The sequence below is a fragment of the Pelophylax lessonae genome (assembly GCF_965119305.1).
Source record: "Pelophylax lessonae genome assembly, chromosome: 1".
Classification (NCBI taxonomy): Eukaryota; Metazoa; Chordata; class Amphibia; order Anura; family Ranidae; genus Pelophylax; species Pelophylax lessonae.
In genome coordinates, this window is record NC_138768.1 from 878,893,761 (window position 1) to 878,917,231 (window position 23,471).

The 23,471-nt window shown below is 46.5% G+C and overlaps 1 protein-coding gene across 1 annotated transcript in view; it reads right to left on the reverse strand.

Annotated features, from left to right (window-relative positions):
- Positions 1–23,471, reverse strand: part of LOC309550539 (uncharacterized protein) — a gene marked incomplete at both ends in the record, with an annotated part of 1,004,737 nt that overhangs the window by 935,591 nt on the left and 45,675 nt on the right. The window contains one exon of the mRNA XM_082250895.1: positions 22,999–23,279. Within this exon, the coding sequence (XP_082107021.1) occupies positions 22,999–23,279 (281 nt within the window). The remainder of the gene's footprint in view (positions 1–22,998; positions 23,280–23,471) is intronic.

Consider the following 23,471-nt stretch of genomic DNA (forward strand, 5'->3'; position numbering starts at 1 on the left):
CCCCATCAATCAGTGGGACAGAGATAGTAATGAGTCGAACATCCCTCTGTTCGGTTCGCACCAGAACATCTCTAACAGGGGAGATGTTCTAGAGAACATGCGAACTCCATAAAAGTCTATGGGACAGAAATATGGAAAATCAAAAGTCCTAAAGGCTTAAATGCAAGTTATTGGCCCAAAAAAGTGTATGGGGACCTGGGTACTGCCCTGGGGGACATGAATCAATGCAAAGAATTTGTTTTAAAACAATCGTTTTTACAGGAGCAGTGATTTTATTAATACTTAAAGTGAAGCAATAAAAATGAAAAATTCCTTTAAATATCTTGCCTGGGGGGCCACCTTAATGTGCCTGTAAAGTGTGCGATGTTTGTAGCCTGCTGCAGAAATATTGACATTTGTAAAGGAAAATATGTCATTTAAACTTGCTCGAGGCTGTAATGTATTGTCGGCTCCCGAAAAAATGAAAAAAAAAACGGCATGGGGTCCCCCACATAATCCATACTAGACCCCTGAAGTCACAAGCGGCCCCACAATGCACTGCACAGGTGCAGTGAATAAATTACATGACGTCAGTCATTTATTCACTGCACCTGAGCAGTGCATTGTGGGGCAGCTCGTGACGTCAGATCCCTAAAAAAGAGCTGTCAAAATCAAAACAGCTCAGAGTGCGGGAAGTGTCCGTAGAAGCAGGAGCTTCTTTTTTTTTTCTATTTTTCAGGCGGGTGGGTGGGTTGGCGGGCTATTGATCATCGGGGACATTTTTTTTTTTTTTTATTAAAGAACTTTTCCAAAACTGGCTTTTGTCTTTTTTTTTGTACACTTTTTTGGTGAATGGGTAGGGGTACGATGTACCCGATATCCATTCACATGGGGGGGCGGGATCTGGCGGCCCCCTTGTTAAAGGGCGCTTCCAGATTCCGATAAGCCTCCCCCGCAGACCACCACAACCACAGCCCACGGTTGTCAGGAAGAGACCCCTATCCCCATCAACATGGGGGCAAGGTGCTTTGGGGTGGGGGGGTGAGATAAAAGTTAGGGAGAGTGTGTTCAGCTTAAGCAGGCTTAAGAGTGGCATAGGTGGTAGAATACCAGGCTTGCAATGAGGTGGCTGTGGTTTCGAATTCCCTGGCCAGCAGGTGATTTATTGGAATCAGAGGTCAGAGTCCATGATAATGCGGGAACTTGAAGTTCCCGCAAAGAAGCCCATTTGTTCGTCATTCGACGAACAAGCGAACAGCCAATGTTCAGCTCATCCCTAGACAGAGATTAAGAATCTTTACTTGACTTTATTCTATGCCTTAATAATAACAAAAGGGGTATTGCTCTGAGTTACGAGGCAAGTAAAGAGAAAATACATTTTCTTGATTTCGGGATATTGATTACCAACCAACAGTTCAAGATTAACACATACTTTGAACCAACAGATTGCAAAGGGTTTATACCCACAGATAGTTGTCTGCGCTACTAAAAATATTGTGTACCTTCTGACCTGCCCATGTGGAAAACAATACGTAGGTAGAACCATAAGTCCTTTTTGGTAAACGAGCATATTGCGACTACAAAAAAGGGTAAAACAAACCACAGTGTACCCAAACATTACCTGCAACAGCACAATAAGAACCCTAGTGGTACTCAATTCCAGATAATAGACAAATATTTACCTTCATGGAGAGGAGGGTCTAATGTTAGAGGGGTCCCAAGTCTAGCAACTTTTTCGATTTACAAGTTGCAGTCCTACTCCCCATGATGAATGTGAATGAGTGGGACATCAACTCCTTCATAAATACCTAACTCTGGAAAAATAGTAGCATATTTTTCTTCTTTTTTAAAACTTATTATTACCTTCTAAGGTCATTCCGTCCTCAGTTTTTGGGAGGAGGGATATATGGTAATATGATTGTGTAGCCATGCTAGAATTACTGTGTTATTATATTGAATTGCAGTTCGGGCCATGTCTGGTTGCTCCTTTAAGAACTGTATAAGGAGGATCGGTTTCTTCCTAGGAGTGCTGAACTGTATTATGGGGGATGTAGTTTGAAAGAGGGTGGAAACTATGCATTGAAGGATTGACTGGACCACACTCCCAGGGAGCTTTGAGGGATCCACGGAGGAGCATGGGAGGCGGTATAAATTGGGGCGGAGTCGGATGCACAATCTCTTGCTTCGGGGACTCATGGAGTGCGTTTGTGCGGAGAAGAGCTGCAGGGTGAGACTGACCAGGGAGAGGCCTGAGAGTGGGGCCTAGAATGCGGAGAGCACATCCTGACTGGAGTGGACGACGGAAGTTACAGGAGGGTGACCGGTCCAGTTTGAGCACAGAAGAGACAGCGAGTGGCGCTGGGAGAGCGGCCTAATACAGAGTGTGCTGAGATTCCCTACTGTGACGCAGCACCAAAAGTAGCGGTCTTGTAGGAGGACAAGAGGATCACTTGTGGACACTGACACTGCAGTAAAGTGCCTGGTGATCTTTGGGGAACTGCAAGTATATATAAATACACACAGAATACATCAGCAGTTAGGTTTCCAATAACATTTGCACCCTTTTGGATTACTAATATCACTAGAAGAATGATTAAGAGCTCCAACTGCCGGCGAAGAAGCGCAAGCCCTTGCTAGCAGAGTGACTACACTTTCTTTAAACCTTAAAGGGGGCCCCCGGTTCTAGAACGTTTCTGCCAGTTGTTTAGGCTGATTGTCTAGCTGAATAGGAAGAAGCTGATTATAGCTGAGGGTACTATTTCTGAGTCACATTACAGTGGATACAACAATAATACATTACAGTCACTCTCACTTAATATAATTATATATATATATATATATATATATATATATATATTGCTAAGTGTCTGACGTATGCTGGTGTCTGTCTCCCAGGTTTCGGATATATCACTGGGATTTGGGAGATTAACACCATACTTCTTGTTGCTTACAGATTTTGATTTATTATTCTGTACCTGTTACATTTATTTCATTCCAGTAAACAGTTACACTGGTATCTGAGTGTTGAGAATATTACTATATAACCTCACAGAAAATGACTGAACCTGTAGTGCCTAGCGGGTTGGATGTTTCTCAGGGTCCAGGGAGTGCAGAGAATGTTCTCTTACCCAGCAGCCCTCAAGAGGGTCATGCTACACGTGAGGGCTCGTCCGGGATCCTCTATGCCACTCCAGCCCTGAGTGTACCCCTTTACGAGCCAGTTCCAGGAAGGGCTATGGACCTGACCCTTGCCAGAGCTTGGGGACTTTCCCAAGGAGTCCAGTTGGACCGGAGCATTGTATTAGAAGTTACTGTAAATGAGTGCACTGAGACGGAAGTCCGAAGGTGGATGAAGGCTTTAGCCCCTGACCAGAGGGCATATCTGTTAGATGCCAGGGCTGACTATGAGCTGAATGTCATCCAAGTGTGATACGAATGGTGGGAAAATGTACCTGAATGCTTCCAGGTCGATGACATGATGTTGGATGGAGGAATTCAAGCCCGAGTGTCCTTCCAGTTGGAGAAGAAAGAGATGATGAGTGGGGGATCACCGTCTTCGCCTGCCAGCCCCAGCCCTGTGAGAAAGGACACCGATGGGGCAGGAGCTCCCCCTGCCCTATTCTATGTGGATATGAGCCGGCTAGTTGACAGTCTGGTGAAAAATTGGTCCAATGGTGCTGGACAGAGTTACAGAAGATTGCGGTTTTTCTCAGGTCAGCTGCCCACCCCTTTGGGAGAAGAAGACTTTGAGAGTTGGATGAGTCAGGCAGTGGAGGAAAGGAGTGTACCTGAAGCAGTAAAAAAGCAGAGACTCAGTGAAAGTCTGAGGGGCCCCATGGTCGAAGTGATTAGAAACCTGCGAATGGGTAATAAGAATTGCACTGCTAAAGACTACCTAAATGCTCTGTTTGATGTCTTTGGAAAAGTTGAGAAGTTCAATCACACCCATCAGCAGAGGGGGGAAAGATTATCAGATTATGTTTCCCGAGTGGATAAGATGTTGCACCAAATCCTGTTGAAGAAGGGTATAGACCCCAAGGATGCAGACAGGGTGCAACTAGATAGGGTATTGCAAGGGGCTCGGCCAAACCACCCCATTGTCCTAAGGTTACTATTGAAAGGGGTCCGGAACACCCCCACCTATCCTGAGCTTTTGAGAGAAGTGAGGGAAGAGGAAACTCTACTTGAAGAGAAGAGTCAAGGAGTTAGAGAGCTGCTGAACACTGAAGGGCAGAAAGAGAGGGCTGTGGCCCTTCTGGTTCAAGTGGAGAGCGGTCTCTCGGATGAAGAGAGTGAAGTGGAGGTTGATTTAAGCTATTGTGAAGATCCTGTGAAAAAGAGGAAACCGGAAGAGAATTCCAATTCCACTGACTTAATGATTCAAGTGGCGCAGGCCCAAACTCAAATGTGCCAAACTTTGATGCAAGTTATGGAAACACAGGGAAGGATTCAAGAGCCAAAGAGGAATTTTAAGGGTTGTTTTGAGTGTGGGGAAATGGGACATTTCCATGCTAAATGTCCGAAGCGAGGCCTAAGTCCTGAAGTGCTGGAGGAGCTGTTGAAAGCCTTGCAGAAATTATTCTTTGCCAAGAAGGCAGAAAACTTCAGGGGACCTCAGTGAAGGAGCCAATTGAGTGTCCCGAGATCAATCAGAACTCCAGCGCTAGTGAAATTGGTCATAGATAACGCGGGGTGGGGTTAATCTCTTCGCCCTCCCCTTATACCCCCAAATAGTCTGAGGGGGCCACCTGGGTTGGGGGAAGAGACACAGGATGTTAGCACATCACCAAAGAAAAGGACATGGTTACCTGAAATTAGATCTGTAAAAGTACAAACTGCTTGGTTCCCTGGACAGGATACCCTGAGGAGACTGGAAAGGACAGTGCCCACTGCACGACGAAAGTTGTTTACTTCTGCCGAGAGGTGAATTCCCAAGAAGCTAGTGGGGCCATCTCTGATAGTCTTGCTCTAAGTGCAAGGCATTTACACTAAGGCTCTATTAGATACTGGAGCTCAAGTAACATTGCTATACAGGGATTTTAACCACAAGTTTTTGAAGCATACCCCACTATGCAAGCTACAGGAACTGGAAATTTGGGGCCTTGGACCTCAGAAATTTCCCTACGATGGGTACATACCCGTGAAAATGTCTTTCAACCCATCAGCGGGGGAGAAGATGGAGGTGTTTGACACTTTAGCAGTAGTGTGTCCCTGACCTTCTGGTGCAAGGCAGAACTCCTTAATCATTGGGATGAATACCGACTTGGTAAGAAGAATGCTTACCCCTTTAGCCTTGAAAGGTTCACCTGCTAAAGATGTGCACCCGCAGTTGAGAGGGGCTTTCCAGCGAGTACTTGAGGAGCAGAAGGCCCCTGCTGAGGGAGTGGGGAAACTGTGGCGACTGGACACTCGGGAGTGGGTGTTGCAGCCTGGATAAAGGGAGTACATGAAGGCCACTGTCAAATTGTCCTGGGACCAACCGGTTCCCTTTGTGATGCTAGAAGGTGATCTGCTGGGGGAAGATGGCGGACTGGAGATGGTCCCAGAAATAGTCCCTACCAAGGCCTTGTGGCATAATGGAGGAAAAGGACCTGTTAGTGTTAGAAATGCTAATGAGCAGGCAGTGAGCCTGAAGCCTTGAATGGTATTGAGGATAGTGAGTGCTGCCACCCCTGTATCTCTGAAGGAGTTGATTGAGGAGGAAGGTGGGGGTGGGCAAGTGTAAGACCCCCAAACTCGGTGCCCTGCTGTCCCATTCAAGTGGGGGGGGGGGGGAGCGGCTGAAGAGCCAGTTGTCGAGATGGGAGAAGTTGTTCTCCAAGAATGATTATGATGTGGGATGTAAATAAAAAAGGAATGATATTTGCGCTTAAGACAAAAAATACTAAGACAATATAAAATATGTACACAAGGCAGCTAGCTCAATAGGAAGATCACAGTCCATATAAAGTAGTAGATGTATATTAGGAGCTGCGCCAGACATATTTTAAACAATCTATCACAGTAATACAGTCCATGAACAATCTAATGGAGTAGAATTGCAGGTAGAAAAGAAGGACCCTATCCAATCAGCCAATCACCAGTGAATAGTGAGAGAGATGAGTTACACCCTGTGCTGACACCCGTAGCTTCTTACCGGAACTTAGACCGGATACTCAGTATGCGCAAGCCAGACCCTGAACTCCCCCCTAGGGCGTCACGTAAAATTAGTCCATGAGGGAAAGTTTCCGAAAATTAAGTTCCTTATTTTGGATCGTATCCACCCCAGCCCTAGAGGAGGAGACTGGAACAAAAGTCTCCTCCAGCTTGAGCTGAGGTGGATACATCTGTTAAAAGCGACGGAGCCTCCTGGCCTCAATGGAGCAATGTCGTTCAAACCCTTTCTTGAAGGCTTTTCATCGGGAGGAATGGAAAAATAATTTTACTTTTTATTTCATGACATCAATATTAATTTTCAATGTCCTTTTTCTAATATGCACATGATATGTTTTGTACATCATATTTTCTATATATATAGAACTGTAAAAGGAGTAGCTAACTTCAAACCAGAATTCACCGCATATTATTTTTCCACCATAGCAAAACTGCTGTTGTGTGTACTGATATTTTTAATTATCCATCATTCCCATTTTTTGTCATTTGCCATTATTCAATTTAGGGTTAAATATGGGAACAACACTCACACATCAGTAAACCTATAAATTTACCCATAACCTGGGTGACCATTTCTAAGACATGAATTATTATATTACCCCAATCTGATTCTCCTGTCCTTTTTGTGGCCACCCCTGCACGGGGAGACAGATCGCCCTTCGGCGCTCGCTGTCTCTGGCCGGCCCTGCCCATTGCAGTTCTCTGCGTACATGGGCGGATCTGGCCAATCGTAAACCGGATGCGGTTGTCCGCTTCCGGTTGCGTGACCCGTGCCGGTGGAACGCAAGCGCCACTTCCGGTTCCGCCTAGTGTTGTGACGATCTGTCGTGCGCAGCGAGATGGCGGGGCGGTCCTGGCGCTTGTGATCCAGGAAGCCCCGTATGGCTGAGCACCAGCTGCGGACAATCGGGACCAATTAAGGTAACATTTAAACCCCCACATTTCTGGCTTTTTATCCACACTCTCTAAACTGTGCTGGTTGATCCCCATATGTGGAATCTGTGGGTCCTATAACATACAGGTAACTACAAGCTCTTTATATCTTCACACATGACACTCTGGTGAATATTTTATTGACCCAGGTGTCTATCCTTGGAGGCTTATACTAAGCCCAAGAAACTAACCAAGACATCCTGTTTATATATTCTTTCCTTGTAGTTGGCCCCTATTGTCAGTTCCTTGGTGCCGCAGCCAAACTTTTGGGACTTCAGGTGACCACAAGGACTAGGATAACGGGGGGCTCCCATGTGAATTATCCCACAATATAAATCTGACATATTGGTCTCCCCTAAGTTTTGGGACAGATGGACATCAGTGATAGTGGATCCACATATGCGGTCAATCAGCTTTGCTTTTAGCTACCCTACAGGCTCCATATGTATGACAAGAATAACCATGTAAGTGTTTTCTTTCCAACTGTCTGAGAAAAAATATATAACAATCTATGTATTTGTATGATATTAGGTCTGAAATGCAATAGTCACATTATGTATGATGATTATGCTTAACACATATAATAGGCTTAATTGTATTGTTGTCTCTGTTATTAGAACACTTCTACTGTGAATCGCCCCTGAAGAAGGAAATTGACTTTCCGAAATATATTGGGCAGTAATTTCTACCATCTCACGATTACGGTTATATATTCTTGATGCATACATTTTGCCTGTTATGTTTTTAACATTTATGCTCCTATGTTTGTCACTTTAAATAAACAATATAATTTTTTGCATAGATCCTTGAATCTGTCTATTTATGTGCCTAAAAAAATCCCCAAAACAGGGGAATTTTCTCTTGTATTTAAATTTAGGGATGTGGCACATGTCTTTGGATTACCTATCACGAGCAAACCCCTTTCGTAGCTTCTTACCGGAACTTTTGACCCTCCTGTCCCAGAGTGGTCAAACAGGCATAAGAGCAAACAGCGCTCGGCGTAAATGATGGTTCCTAGTCACATTCCTCACATTCCTCAGCAGGGAGAGAGAACTTCACAATGTACAATGCCTTCACAGGACCCCACAGAAGTGTCTTTGACATGCAGGCTCAGAAAAAAGACAGAGGGGCAACCAATCGTGAAGTACATCAAGGCACATAAATTTATTTAAAAGTAATGCACTCACATAGTAGACATCATATAACAGCATCAATGGATAAAACCGCAGTATGTAGCGTGCTCAGCTCCGATATGTCCGCCTTACGCGTATCGTTAAACATCTATGACATCTTCAGGGGCGTGGTATAGCGGTGTGAGCATGCATTTAAATGAGCTGGCGCCCGGGGCATCTGGAGCCAGATCGAACATTTCAATTGGTCAGAGACCGATTTTACTGGCCTTTCATGAGGAAGGAGGTAGAGAATTATTGCCATTCTTGCATTCAATGCATTCAGAGGAAGACTTTACCACACAGAGCTGCTGCTATGGGCCATTTGCAGGGGGCAAGGACCCATGGAGTTGGTGTGTATTGACTTCCTGTGTCTCGAACCTTATGCGGCCGTAATAATGTCTACCTGGGCAGGCGTAATAATGTCTTGGTTTTGACACACCATCTCACTAGGTATGCTCAAGCTTTCCCCACATGGGACCAGAAGGCTAGCACAGTTGCCAAAACCCTGGTTGAGAAGTTTTTGGTTCATTATGGTCTACCACAACGTTTACAAGGTCGGGATTTTGAAAGCAAGTTGATTCGGAAATTATGTGAACTGTTGAACATACAGAAGTTGAGAACAGCCCCGTATCACCCTCAAGGGGATCCTCAGCCTGAAAGCTTAAATCGCACACTGCTGAATATGTTGAGAACTTTACCAATAGAAAAGAAACAGCATTGGAGTGAACACATTGCCATAATAGTGCACGCCTATAATAGCAGAGGGAATGATTCCACCGGATACTCCCCCTAAATATTGATGTTTGGGAGAGAAGCTCGCCTACCTGTGGATCTGGCTTTTGGGACATCACCTGATCATATTTTGCAGAATTCATATAAAGGCTATGTTGATAGGCCAACTTCAAATTTCTCCAAAGTCTATGTGAAGGCCTTGGAAGTCTCAGCAGTACGAGAACAAAGGAATAAGAAGAACTTTGATCTGAAGGTGAGGATACAAGATCTACAGCCTGGTGATCGAGTCCTGTTGAGGAATTTGGGAGTGCCAGGGAAGCATAAGTTGGCTGATAGGTGGCGCTCACAACCCTTTGTTATCTGTAAGCAGCTGTCAAGCTTGCCTGAATATCAGATCCGTCCAGAAGGAAAGGTTGGGCCCATATGAACATTGCATAGGAATCATTTGTTACCCATTACTGATGCCATTAGGGTGCCAGCTGTGCCTGGTGAGAATGTTTCCAGAGCTCCCACTCTACGGTCTGGGAAACAGATGGCGTCTAAATCTTTGAGCCAATAAGAAGAGGGAGAAGACAGTGAATATGAGGAAGTGATCTTTGATTGGTGGTGGCCTACTCCAGCGGAGGATTCAACTAGGAATAGCCATACTCCTACAGTGGATTGGCCGCTGCTGCCTTTACCTGAAAGGATGAGGAGAGACAAGAAACTGAAACGGATAAGCACTTGAGTACACCAAGGTGTGATGAACTTCCAGTGTCCCCTCCATCCATCAATTCTGAGGTATTGTTCACTGAAGATCCTGCTTCCCCACCTGTAGAGGATATGGAGGCTTCACCGGTGAATGAGAATCCAACATCACCTTTAGCCAGAGACTCGGAGAATATCCCTGAGGAATCAATAGAACCACAGCCAGGGTGTAGTTCATGGGGGATAGAGTCTGAACTTAAACTGAATGAAAGAATGTCTTCAAGACTCAGAAGAGAAATACATCCTCCAAAAAGACTCACTTATGATGCTTTGGGAGAAAGTTCAGAAGAACAAATCATAACTACTCAAAACCCTAGTCAAGTAATAACCTCTTCCATTGAAGTTCCAGTGGAAGATGACCCTGTTCCGCCCATTGAGAGTATTAGGTGGGCCACTAATTTGTTATTTGCATGTTGAGAGAGTGACTCAGTTCTTTCTTATACCCTGCATAATCAGCTATTTGAAAGTTACTTTATTGACCAATTATCAACTGTCCTAAATTCCACACATAGTTGTTGTTTGCTTATTCCTACTATGTTATGTAACTGTATAAGTTACCCTCATAGGGAACCCCTTCATCTTTGGGGACCAAAGACTTTCAAGTGGGGGGAGGATGTAGCCATGCTAGAATTACTGTGTTATTATATTGAATTGAGGTTTGGGCCATGTCTGGTTGCTCCTTTAAGAACTTTATAAGGAGGATCGGTTTCTTCCTAGGAGTGCTGAACTGTAGTATGTGGGATGTAGTTTGGAAGAGGGTGGAAACTATGCATTGAAGGATTGACTGAACCACACTCCCAGGGATCTTTGAGGGATCCGCAGAGGATCATGGGAGGAGGTAAAAATTGGGGGTGGAGTCGGATGCGCGCTCTCACAGTTGTTCCAAAGGAAAAGGATCCTGAATTCCCAACCAAGGATTTATGCCTTTCAGCTCAGCACCCAGGATCCATAACACCGGCCACATATACATACACAAATAAATGTGTATGTATGCCAGAGGATGCTGTTCTACAACAGTTAACAATACTTCAACTAAACAGATATGGTTAGAGAGTGACGGCAGATTAAAGTGTCTATACTTAATGACTTAAATGAAAAATGGACAATATGATGATGTAAAATCAACTAGCAGAGTGCACTCTGTGTACTAACGGGGGCCCCCTTTAAGATGAATTGCAACGTCTCCTGTAGAGTGAGGCCTCACTTGTCTTTACCGGCAAGGAATCCCACAATCCAAGGAAAGTATTTGTGATCCAACAAAGGAAGGGAGGTTGAACTGTATTCCCCAAGGCAGCAGCAGTTGTAATCCACAGAGAGGCAAATGTAGTTAATCCTATGCGTCACAACAGGTTAACAGCCTAGGACTGGATTAAGGGCTTAAGGCCGGGTTTACCCACCTCACACTCTATTTGTACTGGCAGTGTCCAGTGGTTTGACTGAGTGTCAGTATGGCTTTATCAAGGTACACAATCTATTCGCCCTCCAGGAATCAGTCTAGGTCTGTATTGTAATAGAGATGTAGATGTTGGATGTCTCTCACCCAAACCAGGAGATCCGCTTCCCTCTGCGATTAGGCTCCGCTCAATGTCCCCGTCCGCCTGTCAGCAACCTTCCGCTCAGTCACGCCACCGAGACTCCTCCGCACACTCACACCGCCGGCTTCACTTCGGTGTCCGCTACTAGGCCTCGGCCTAAGTTCTTCCACTGACCAATATTGATGGGGCTACATTCCTTCCACTGACCACCAATGATGGGGTTAAATTGCTAAATTCCACAAATGACAGGGCTCCCATTGACCACAGTCCTCCCACTGACTATCAATGATGGGACTACATTACACCTACTGACCACTAGTAATGGCGCACCATTCCTTCTATTAACCACCAATGATTAGGGTACATTCCTCCCACTGACCACTAGTAATAGGTAGGGATGAGCTTCGAGTTACGTTCGACTCGAACATTGGCTGTTCGCTCGTTCGTCGAATGACTAACAAATGTGCTTCTTCGCTGGAAATTTGAGTGCCCGCATCCACAAAGCACTGCACATGCGCGCGTGCATTGTATTATGTGATTGGCCAAAGCATGCACTCTGACTTCCATGCTTTGGCCAATCAAATCATCTCTGCCATCTGCAGCTGGCCTTTGATCATGGTCAGCGGCAATCGCTGATCCCCCCCTTCTAGCAGGAAGGCCAAAAAACCCTTGCACCGAAAAGGAGCGGGGATGAAACCCTTGCGACTCGCACCAGGCAAGATATGCCCACCAGGTACGATGAAACATTTTTCTAGAGGTAGCTTTCCTAGCCTTCAGCAAGGTAGAAATGACAGCTGGTGGGAGACCTCTGTCTCTCAGGACTTGGCTTTCAACAGCCACGCCATTAAAACCAGCGACTGTAAAGCAGGATGGAAGATCGGCCCTTGAGACAGAAGATCTTCTCTTAGCGGAAGCCTCCATGGAAGCTCGACAACCATCTGCATGATGTCCGCGTACCAAGACCGACGCGGCCAGTCCGGAGCCACCAGAATCGCCCGCATCCGTTCCGAGGCCAACCTGCGGAGGAACCTGGACAACAGCTGAATCGGGGGAAAGGCATATATCAGCCGATACCGGTGGCAAGGCACCACTAACGCATCTGAGGCATCTGTCCGAGGATCATGTGTACGAACCTTTCCACCTTTATGTTGAGATGTGACGCAAACAGGTCCACGTCCGCAGACCCCCACCAGACACACAGGAGGCGAAACACCTCTTGATGTAGGGACAATTCTCCCTGGTCCAGGGCCTGGCGACTCAGATAGTCCGCCTGCCAGTTCTCCACACCTGGAATGTGAACGTCCGAAATCGCCAGAACGTGCATCTCGGCCCAAGATAGGATCTCGGCCCCTTCCTTGGCCGCCCGGGCACTCCTTGTGCCCCGCTGGTGATTGATGTAAGCCACCGCTGTGGCGTTGTCCGTCTGCACTCGAACAGGGCAGCCCTGAAGCCGAGCCGACCCATGGAGCAAACAGAGCTTGATTGCCCGGAGCTCCAAGACATTTATTGGCAGGGAGGATTCCCCCTCCGACCATGTCCCCTGGGCACACAGCGTGCCGAGAACTCCACCCCAGCCCGACAGGCTGGTATCCATGGTGAGCACTGTCCACAATAGAGACCGGAAGGACTTGCCTTGTGTCAGAGTTTGTGACTGGAGCCACCACAAAAGATCTGATCTCACTAGGGGGCTCAGCGAAATCCTCCTGTCCCAACGACTGAGGCTGTCTGTCCCACCTGGCAAGAATCTCTGCTTGCAGGGTTCTTGTGTGAAACTGAGCAAATGGAATCACTTCGAAAGCTGACACCATCAGACCCAGGGACCGCATACAGGTCCGTAGAGATGAGAGATCGTTGTCCGGGAGGGACCTGATCTCGTTCTGTAGTGTCCGGAGCTTGCCCTCCAGGAGAAAGACCTTCGCCTGAGCAGAGTCCAGGACCATCCCCAGGTAGGGGAGGCGAACCGATGGAGTCAGAACCGACTTCTGGAAATTGGTGGTCCACCCAACTCTTGGAGCGTCTGAACCGTGACCGACAGATCGCTCGTCAAGGTGGCACTCGAGCTCGAACATAACAGGAGGTCATCCCGATAACCGAGGACCGCAACCCCCTTTAAACACAGCAGAGCCAACACTGGAGCCAAAACCTTGGTGAACACCCTTCGGAGCCGAAGCAAGACCGAAGGGCAATGCCACAAACTGATAATGCTCCTCTGCTGACGACCCTCGTAGAAAGGGATGTGCAGATACGCATCATTTAGGTCGATGGAGGCCAGGAAGTCCCTTGGACTCAACGGTGCCACCACCGACCGGATGGATTCCGTCCGGAACTTCTGCACCCGCATAAAGCGGTACAGAAATTTTAGGTCCAAATCGGACGCACCTTGCCCACTTTTCTGGGCACCGTGAACAGATTGGAGTAAAAATCCCCCAAACTGGCCCCGTGAAGGGACTGGCACGACTACCCCTTGGGCGAGAAGATCTTGAACCGCCCTTTTGAGATCCCGGAAACGATCGAGAGTCAGATGGAGATTTGATGGAAAGAACCTGTCTGCGGAGCGAGATCGAAACTTAATCTTGTACCTTGAATGAATTAGTTTGTGCACCCACCTGTCCTGGATCTTGGGCACCCAGGGTCCGGCAAAACAACGCAGGCATCCCCCCTGATATCCCTTATGCGGGGAACCGTCTTTCTAGAAGCGTGGACAGCCGACCAGCTTTTTAGCCAAATAATGCGGCGGATCGCAATCCTGACCTCAGACAGTCGTGCGACTAAGGGAGCCTCATCCAAGGCCTCATCACACAGGTACATCATGGCCTGGGCCATCTGGTCCACCATATCCAGAGCAGCTGGAGAGACCGACTCTGCCACCAAAGATCGCCGAAGCGCCTTGGCCCACTCCGCGATAGCCTGAGAGACCATCACCGAATCGAACACAGGTTTAAGCAGGGAGCCCGCCACCGTATACATGTGGCGGGAAAGTGTCTCCACCCATCTGTCCGCGGGGTTTCTTAAACACTGGGGAATCTTCCACGCGCATTAAGGTGGATATATTAAGCCTGGAAACAGCGTGGTCCACCTTGGGAGCCACAGTCCAGCGAGAATCAACCAGATCCGCAAAGGGATATCGGTACATTAGTCTCTTAGGCACCACCAGCATATACTTGATGCGATGCCATTGGTCGTTCACTGTTTCGTTAAACTCCTCGGGACAAGGAAATACCTGACCCGACTTCTGAGCCTTGCGGGTCCCGAAGGAAACTCACTTACCTAACAGGGGGGAGATCATCATCAAGATTTAAAGTCTCCTTTATGGAGCTAAAATGTGCGTCCACCGCAGTGCGGTCTTGTGCTGTCCCAGAGTATGAGTCCTCCTCCTCCACATCTGACTGAAAGGACAGGGGCCCCTCGAGGGGGGCGTTGTCCTTGGCAACCAATCCAGGCTCTGAATCAGAAGACAGAGGGCATAGGCCGTTGTTTACAAACTCGTGCAGACATCAGCAGATCCACATTGGACGCTAAAGTCGCAAATGCAGCAGATAAAGAGGCCATGGAGGGAGATTCAGAAGTACCTGAAGCACCAACCAGGTCTGTGGAGAGTTTGCTATCCTGGACTCCATTATAGCAATGTGAAAATTCAGTGACGCTGGCCCTTTTTAAAATGGCTTTTTCTGCGGACCCCCACCGCAAACTGCACCACTTGTGCAGACCCTTTTGCACAGCTAAAGTCACCAGAAGAAAAAGTGCTAGCAGGAAAAATGCCAGAGAAAACAGTAAAAATTGCCCCACAGTGTCTGTACCTGTCACGCTGCTGCAGATAAGCGGAGGTAATCCTCACGCCACTAGAGGCCAAAGCCAGCCCTGAGCCACAAAAAATGGTGCTTAATATCAGTCAATGGAGAAAAGCACAGAGAAAATGGCCGCTGCCCTTACAAAGCATTCGCCCACACTTAAGATGGAGCCCAAACCGGCACCAAAATGATGATAGATAATGGCTACTGCCCACACTGTGAGACTCAAACAGCCTGCCCACACCCAAAATGGCGGCCGCTCGAGCGGCTCCAAAACGCAGCAGAAACGCATGCACTTGCCCTCACAGGGAACTCCAGGGAGCACCCCCGGGAAGGATGAAGCCCCCAAAACCCGCCCAGCATGGCGGTAGTACCGCTTAAGCGCCCCAGCAGGGACAGGGAGGGGGACAGGGCACTGTACCACACGGCAAGGTAAGGGATATTACAGAAACCTCACATGTACTGCCATCCCCAGAGTGGGCCCACATAAGTGGGGTAGTAGTACTCACCAGTCCAGAGAACGTGGGCACCGCTCTAAAACGGGAGACCTTCCACCCTGAGTGGGGGTGCCGTCAGCCAGGAAGGATGCTAGCAACACACAGGCTTTCCGAAGTTGAGACATCCCGGCGATGATTGAAAATTCGCAAGCTCGTCCCCGTCACAAGGGGCACTGTGGTTGCAAGGCCTGGGCGTACCAGTAACCTGCGATGCTTTATGGCAGGCTGGGACTTCATAAGGTTCTATATTAACCAGTGCGAGGCCCAGCTCTGCAGACGCTTGTAGTCCTCCAATGTTCTGACTAACTAGCGTAGGTGAGAGAAAGAAAAAGCTATTTTTAAAGAGAAAAAACACTTTTCAGAAAAAACAGAAAAAATGAGACACTAGGTCCCAGCAGGGAAAACCTAGCCTACTCCTGAAGCTAGACAGCAGAAACTGAGGAAGGAGTGGTCACTAGCTGGGGATATTGGCTGGAGGGACAGCCCACTGGAGGTGTGTCTGTATGTATGTAAAAGTTTTTTGTTATTTAATGCTGCCTAGCTTGCTCCTGCAGAGGGCGCCAATACCCAATCATGGAGACTGTATGAGTGGGCGGTGACTGTCAGAGGACGTAAGAGAAAAGACATTTATTTTCAAGTAAGGTCATTCGGGCTCTCTACCATCATCTGGAAGGTAGTGTTTTGGCCTCGTTGGACAGAGCAGCCAGCAGGAAGGTTCACATTACTGCTGACTCTTGGTCCAGCAGATATGGACAGGGACGTTACATTTCCTTCATGGTGCACTGGGTAACTCTGCTGGCAGCTGAGAAGGATGCGGGACAGGGTTCAGTGCTACAGCTTGTTTTGCCAGCATGCCTTCAAAAAGCTGGGGCTGGTTCTGCCACATCTGGCTACTCCACCTCCTCCTCCTCCTCTTCTTCCTCCATGTCCTCTTCTGCTGAATTGTCCTCTGAAGCAGCAGTGCTCCCTAAGCTTTCAAGGGGCTACACAAGCAGTCAGGCTGAAAGATGCCATGCCCTGCTTCAGTTGGTCTGTCTAGGGGATAGGAGTCAAACCAGGGCAGAGATTCGGTGAGCTCTACAGGGGTGCGCTCAGAGATGGTTGATGCCACGACAGCTTGAGCCAGGAATGGTTGTATGCGACAATAGCACCAACCTTCTCTCCGCCCTCTGACAGGGACACTTGACACATGTTCCATGCTTGGCACATGTCCTGAATCTGGTGGTGCAGGGTTTCTTGACCAAATACCCCAGCTTCCAAAATCTCCAGAGGCAGGCCAGAAAAGTCTGTGGTCATACAATGCCAGTGCTCGGCTATCTGATATTCAACGGGAATTCAACCTGCCCACCAACCGCCTCATTTGTGACATACCCACCAGGTGGAACTCAACATTGGCAATGCTGCAGTGGCTGCCCACACGGCAGAGGGCCATCAATGAGTACCTGTGTGAGTATGGCACAAGGACAGGCTCAGGGATGCTTTGCTTTTTTTTGCCACACCAGTGGCTTTTGATAAAGGATGCATGCACCTTCCTGTCACCATTTGAGGAGGCCACAAGGATGGTGAGCCAGGACAATGCATGCATCAGTGACCTCTAATCTCCCTGCTGGAGCACACGCTTCGTGGAATCATGGACAGGGCACTTGAGGCAGAAAAACGGGAGGAAGAAGAGGACTTCCTTTCCTCACAAGTCCCTCCTTTATGCAGATGATATGCCTGCAGGGACACAAAACACACAGGAGGAAGAGGAGGATTGTGGCAGCATTGATGTAGAGGATCGCATACAGCAGTCTTTAAGGGATGGTTTTCATTCCCCAGAAGCCCCAGGAGTTGTATGTGGTTGTGGAGAGGTTGCTCCTGACAATGTCATCCTTAGTGACCCAGAGGACTCAGACGCTCATGCCTCCTCAAACTTACATTTTTCTTATTCTGCAAAGCCTGTGAAAGGACCCGAGGATTCGTGCTATCAAGGAGAGGGATAATTACTGGTTGGCAACCCTTCTTGATCCATGTCACAAGGGTAAAGTTGCAGAGCTCATCCTGTCTTTGCAGAGGGAGCAGAGGATGAAACATCTTGAGGAGGCCTTGAAAAAAAATTTGTGTAACACCTTTCCAGACACTGGGAGGTCAACATTCTCTGGACATGTTTCTGAGTCGTCATCATTCAGCCAAAGGAGGAGTGGTGGAGAAGGCGGCTGGCTGACCGATGCCTTTAAACAGTTCTTTAGTCAGCAGCACCCAGGGCTGTTAGGTTTATGCAACCATCAGCAGCGTCTCCATCATATGGTGCATGATTATCTAAGGGCAAGAGCAGACTTGGAGACCTTTCCAACTGAGCATCCACTGGGTTACTGGGTCTTGAGGATGGACCAATGGCCAGAACTTGCTCAATATGCTATGGAGCTACTGGCCTGTCCTGCTCCAAGGTGCTTTCGAATGGACATTCAGTGCTGCTGGAGGTTTTGTGACAAACAAAAGAGTGCATCTATCCATAGACTCTGTTGACCAGCTGACCTTTATCAAAAGTAATCAGTCCTGGATCAACAGCAGCTATCAAGCCCCTGATGCTGATGTAACTGATTGAATTTGCTAGGGGTCTGCCATCCCATATATGCTACCTATCCTATTCCTCAACCTTGTTTCTGCTAGCTTCCAACAATGTTTTTGGTTTAGGTCACCACAAACAACCAAGGCCTAATTTTTCTGAAATTGTATGACAAGTGCATACAATTTAAATGTTGTATGTCATTTTTAACAGCAGGTCCTGTCCCTATGCCCTGTGCCCAGCAAGAGTAACTGTGAGGGGTTATGGTGTTCAGGCACCACCAACACCAAAGGCCCCATTTTTTTGCACCTGTAAGACAAGTACATGCGATTTCAAATTTGTATGGAATTCTTACTAGCGGGTCCCATTCCTGCACCCAGCAAAAGTAACTGCGAGGGGTTGTGGTGTTCAGGCACCACCAACAAATAAGGCCCAATTTCAGTTTCAGTTCCTGCCGATACTAACCTTCCAGGTCCCCATCACTCCAGCAGGTTTGCATAGCCGCCCCCCAACCTTGGCCAGGTCAAATGACAGCACAGCGCCCCCACTATATCACTGATAAGAACTCATACAACACTTGATCTTAGCCAATTTCAAATTTGTATGGAATTTTTACCAGCAGCCGTTCCTGCGCCCAGCAAGAGTAACTGCGAGGGGTTGCGGTGTTCAGGCACCACCAACACCAAAGGCCCAATTTTTCTGCACCTCTATGACAAATACATGAGATTTCAAATTTGTATTGAATTCTTACCAGCAGGTCCCGTTCCTGTGTCCAGTAACAGTAACGGCGAGGGGTTTGGTTGTTCAGGCACAACCAACAACTAAGGCCCAATTTTTTTGAACCTGTATGACAAGTACATGCAGTTTCAAATTTGTATGGATTTTTTAGCAGCAGGGCCTGTTCCTGCACCCAGTAAGAGTAACTGCGAGGGGTTGTGGTGTTCAGGCACCACCAACAACCAAGGCCTAATATTTCTGCACCTGTATGACAAGTACACGCGATTTGAAATTTGTATGTATATTTGTATATGACATGTTTTGCTTTAGAAATGTCAGTATAGCTGCAGCAGGCTACATACAGTGGGTACGGAAAGTATTCAGACCCCCTTAAATTTTTCACTCTTTGTTATATTGCAGCCATTTGCTAAAATCATTTAAGTTCATTCTTCTTCCTCATGAATGTACACATAGCACCCCATACTGACAGAAAAACACACAATTGTTGACATTGTTGCAGATTTATTAAAAAAGAAAAACTGAAATATCACATGGTCCTAAGTATTCAGACCCTTTGCTGTGACACTCATATGTTTAACTCAGGTGCTTTCCATTTCTTCTGATCATCCTTGAGATGGTTCTACACCTTCATTTGAGTCCAGCTGTGTTTGATTATACTGATTGGACTTGATTAGGAAAGCCACACACCTGTCTATATAAGACCTTCCAGATCACAATGCATGTCAGAGCAAATGAGAATCACGAGGTCAAAGGAACTGCCTGAAGAGCTCAGAGACAGAATTGTGGCAAGGCACAGATCTGGCCAAGGTTACAAAAAGATTTCTGCTGCACTTAAGGTTCCTAAGAGCACAGTGGCCTCCATAATCCTCAAATGGAAGACGTTTAGGACGACCAGAACCCTTCCTAGAGCTGGCCGTCCGGCCAAACTGAGCTATCGGGGGAGAAGAGCCTTGGTGAGAGAGGTAAAGAAGAACCCAAAGATCACTGTGGCTGAGCTCCAGAGATGCAGTCAGGAGATGGGAGAAAGTTGTAGAAAGTCAACCATCACTGTAGCCCTCCACCAGTCGGGGCTTTATGGCAGAGTGGCCCGACGGAAGCCTCTCCTCAGTGTAAGACACATGAAAGCCCGCATGGAGTTTGCTAAAAAACACCTGAAGGACTCCAAGATGGTGAGAAATAAGATTCTCTGGTCTGATGAGACCAAAATAGAACTTTTTGGCCTTAATTCTAAGCAGTATGTGTGGAGAAAACCAGGCACTGCTCATCACCTGTCCAATACAGTCCCAACAGTGAAGCATGGTGGTGGCAGCATCATGCTGTGGGGGTGTTTTTCAGCTGCAGGGACAGGACGACTGGTTGCAATCGAGGGAAAGATGAATGCGGCCAAGTACAGGGATATCCTGGACAAAAACCTTCTCCAGAGTGCTCTGGACCTCAGACTGGGCCGAAGGTTTACCTTCCAACAAGACAATGACCCTAAGCACACAGCTAAAATAACGAAGGAGTGGCTTCACAACAACTCCGTGACTGTTCTTAAATGGCCCAGCCAGAGCCCTGACTTAAACCCAATTGAGCATCTCTGGAGAGACCTAAAAATGGCTGTCCACCAACGTTTACCATCCAACCTGACAGAACTGGAGAGGATCTGCAAGGAGGAATGGCAGAGGATCCCCAAATCCAGGTGTGAAAGACTTGTTGCATCTTTCCCAAAAAGACTCCTGGCTGTATTAGATCAAAAGGGGGCTTCTACTAAATACTGAGCAAAGGGTCTGAATACTTAGGACCATGTGATATTTCAGTTTTTCTTTTTTATTAAATCTGCAACAATGTCAACAATTCTGTGTTTTTCTGTCAGTATGGGGTGCTATGTGTACATTCATGAGGAAGAAGAATGAACTTAAATGATTTTAGCAAATGGCTGCAATATAACAAAGAGTGAAAAATTTAAGGGGGTCTGAATACTTTCCGCACCCACTGTACATTGTAGAGATGCACTACTTTACAGGCACATTCAGGGGACCCCCCCCCCCCCCAAGCACGATATTTAAATACATTTTTCATTTTTATAGTGTCACTTTAAGCCTCATTAAAATCAGTAAATCAGTGCTCCTTTAAAAACAATTGTTTTTAAAAAAAAATTTGCATTGCTACATGTTCCCCAGGTCATTACCCGGACCCCCATACACTTTTTTTGGGCAATAACTTGCATTTAAGCCTTCAAAATGAGGACTTCTGATTTTTTGACGTTCGAGTCCCATAGACTTTAATGGGGTTAATATGTTCAAACAAACTTTTCCTCTGTTCGTGGTTTTCTGGGGGGTGTTCAGCTCATCACTCGTAATAGGGATAAGTTCCTCTTTCTAACCACCAATGTTTAAGGTATGTTCCTCTTACTAACCACCAGTGATGGAGCTAAATTAATTCCACTGATCACCAATGATAGTGCTACATTTATTTCACAAACCAGTAGTGATGGGGCACTATTTTCTGAGCACCTAACAACGATAGGGCATCATTCCTACCACATATGCCAATGCATTTATTTCCCCCATTAAACTCTGACATCATGCATTATTTATTACATTAACTGATGCCTAGATATACAGTATTTACTTCTTCTAACCACCAATGACATTGGTGCGTTATGCCACAGTCATTGGTGTGTACCGTGAAGGGAGAGGTACCGAATCATTGCACTACTTTACTACTACATTACTTTTTTTTTTTTTTTTTTTACCCAGGCTTATTGAAATATCACAAAATAACATTGCATTCATCTTTACACTGCATGGCGCATTCCAATATCCAACTTTTGTGCCCATAACTGCTGCATAGTGGTGTGAACTGAACTGGGAAGACTCAAGGCAAATTGTCTTGTCTAAACATTGGAAGTTCTTGGGCAGGGCTCCAAAATGTAGCCAAATGCATATGACATCAATGGGCCCTGACAACAAGGTATTTATTATGCTGTGTCTTAAATTACTTCCACTGACGCCAACACATGTATTACTCCCATTGACCTCCAATGCCTGGGCATGTATTACTCCCACTGACCTCCAATGCCTGGGCATTTATTACTCCCATTGACCTCCAATGCCTGGGCATTTTTTACTCCCACTGACCTCAGATCCCTGGGCATTTATTAATCCCACTGACCTCTAATGCATGGAAATGTATTACTCCAACTGACCTCCGATGCCTAGGCAATTATTACTCCCACTGACTTCCAATGCCTGGGCATTTATTACTCCCACTGACTTCCAATGCCTGGACATTTATTACTCCTACTGACCTCCAATGCCTGGGCATTTATTACTCCCACTCACCTCCAATGACTGGGGAATTATTGCTCCCACTGACCTCTGATGCCTGGACATTTATTATTATTACTGAAGCCATAGCATTTTTTTACTTCCACTGACCCCCAAAGAGTGTAACAGCTACTGAACTGGCTCTTTGTTTAAACGTTAGGGGACCCCTGCTTTAAACTCTGTATAAACCCTCACCTTGTAAAACAACCCATTCAGTTTAAAATAGAAATGAAAGTAAAAACATTTGTGTATAGATATGAAAAAGAAACATTATAAATACCCTTTTTTCCCTTTTTTTATAAGTGATTCAACTCCCTCTGTTCTCAGCTGCACACGAAGCTCAGAGAGCTGGGGCAAGAGAAACCGCAGGACACTAATCTTCCCAGTGAATGGGTGTGAGGGGGGTGGTCAGGACCAGTCTGATCATTGGAGGAGAGCAGGCTGAGTTCTCAGCACAGCTGGAGAACTGACCACGCTGTGCTCTCATGTCTAATGTGATTTTTTTTTTATAGTAAAGTCAAGTGACTGTTCACACAAAGGAAGCAATCAAAAGAGAACATAGAACTTTGTCCATACAAGTACATGGTACAACAGCCACTTATCAGGAATAGGAAATGTTGTGTTTTCATACTCTTTAAGCCATAGAAAAGTGTCAGGGAATTCTTGTTACAATTGAATGTCTCTAAGTGCTTTGGAAACCCAGAATCAAGAGGCTGCACAGTAGTATTGTTATGTAATATCTTAATCGTAATATCTTGTCATCACACCACGCCCATCTGTGTATTATGTAGGCACCAGGGGGCTTTAGTGTTGAATGCATACCAGAATGAAATAGTTAACTAAGTACTGTATATACAGTATGTGTTACCTCAGTGTTTTGGATGGGAAGGGCATCATCTTCTACCATGTGACGAAGGATATGAGTTTGCTTCTGTATTTGCATTCTTCTGTTTCTTCTCATCTCCAGCTTCTTATTGAACTTGGCTTGTTTTTCTTCTAGAGCCTTACTTTCCTTCTCAATCTCCTCCTGAATCCGCCTCTCTCGCTCAATCTGCTGCTGCCTCCTCCTCTCTTCCTCAATCTGCTGCTGCCTTCTCCTCTCTTGAAGTCTTCTTCTTTCCATCTCCTTTCTGTCTTCTTCTTGTTTGCCTTCAAAAGAACACATTTCATGTTATGAAGGACATGTATTGTAATGGTGAGGCATTGATGGCAATCCATGGTGAGAACTTATCAGCTTTTACCCATCCACACCTGAGGGCTATAGCTTAAATTTTTTGGAAAGACACCTTTTTGTGATTTGTGTCTCTTTATTTAGGCCTGAAGACATTGCCATCAAAATAC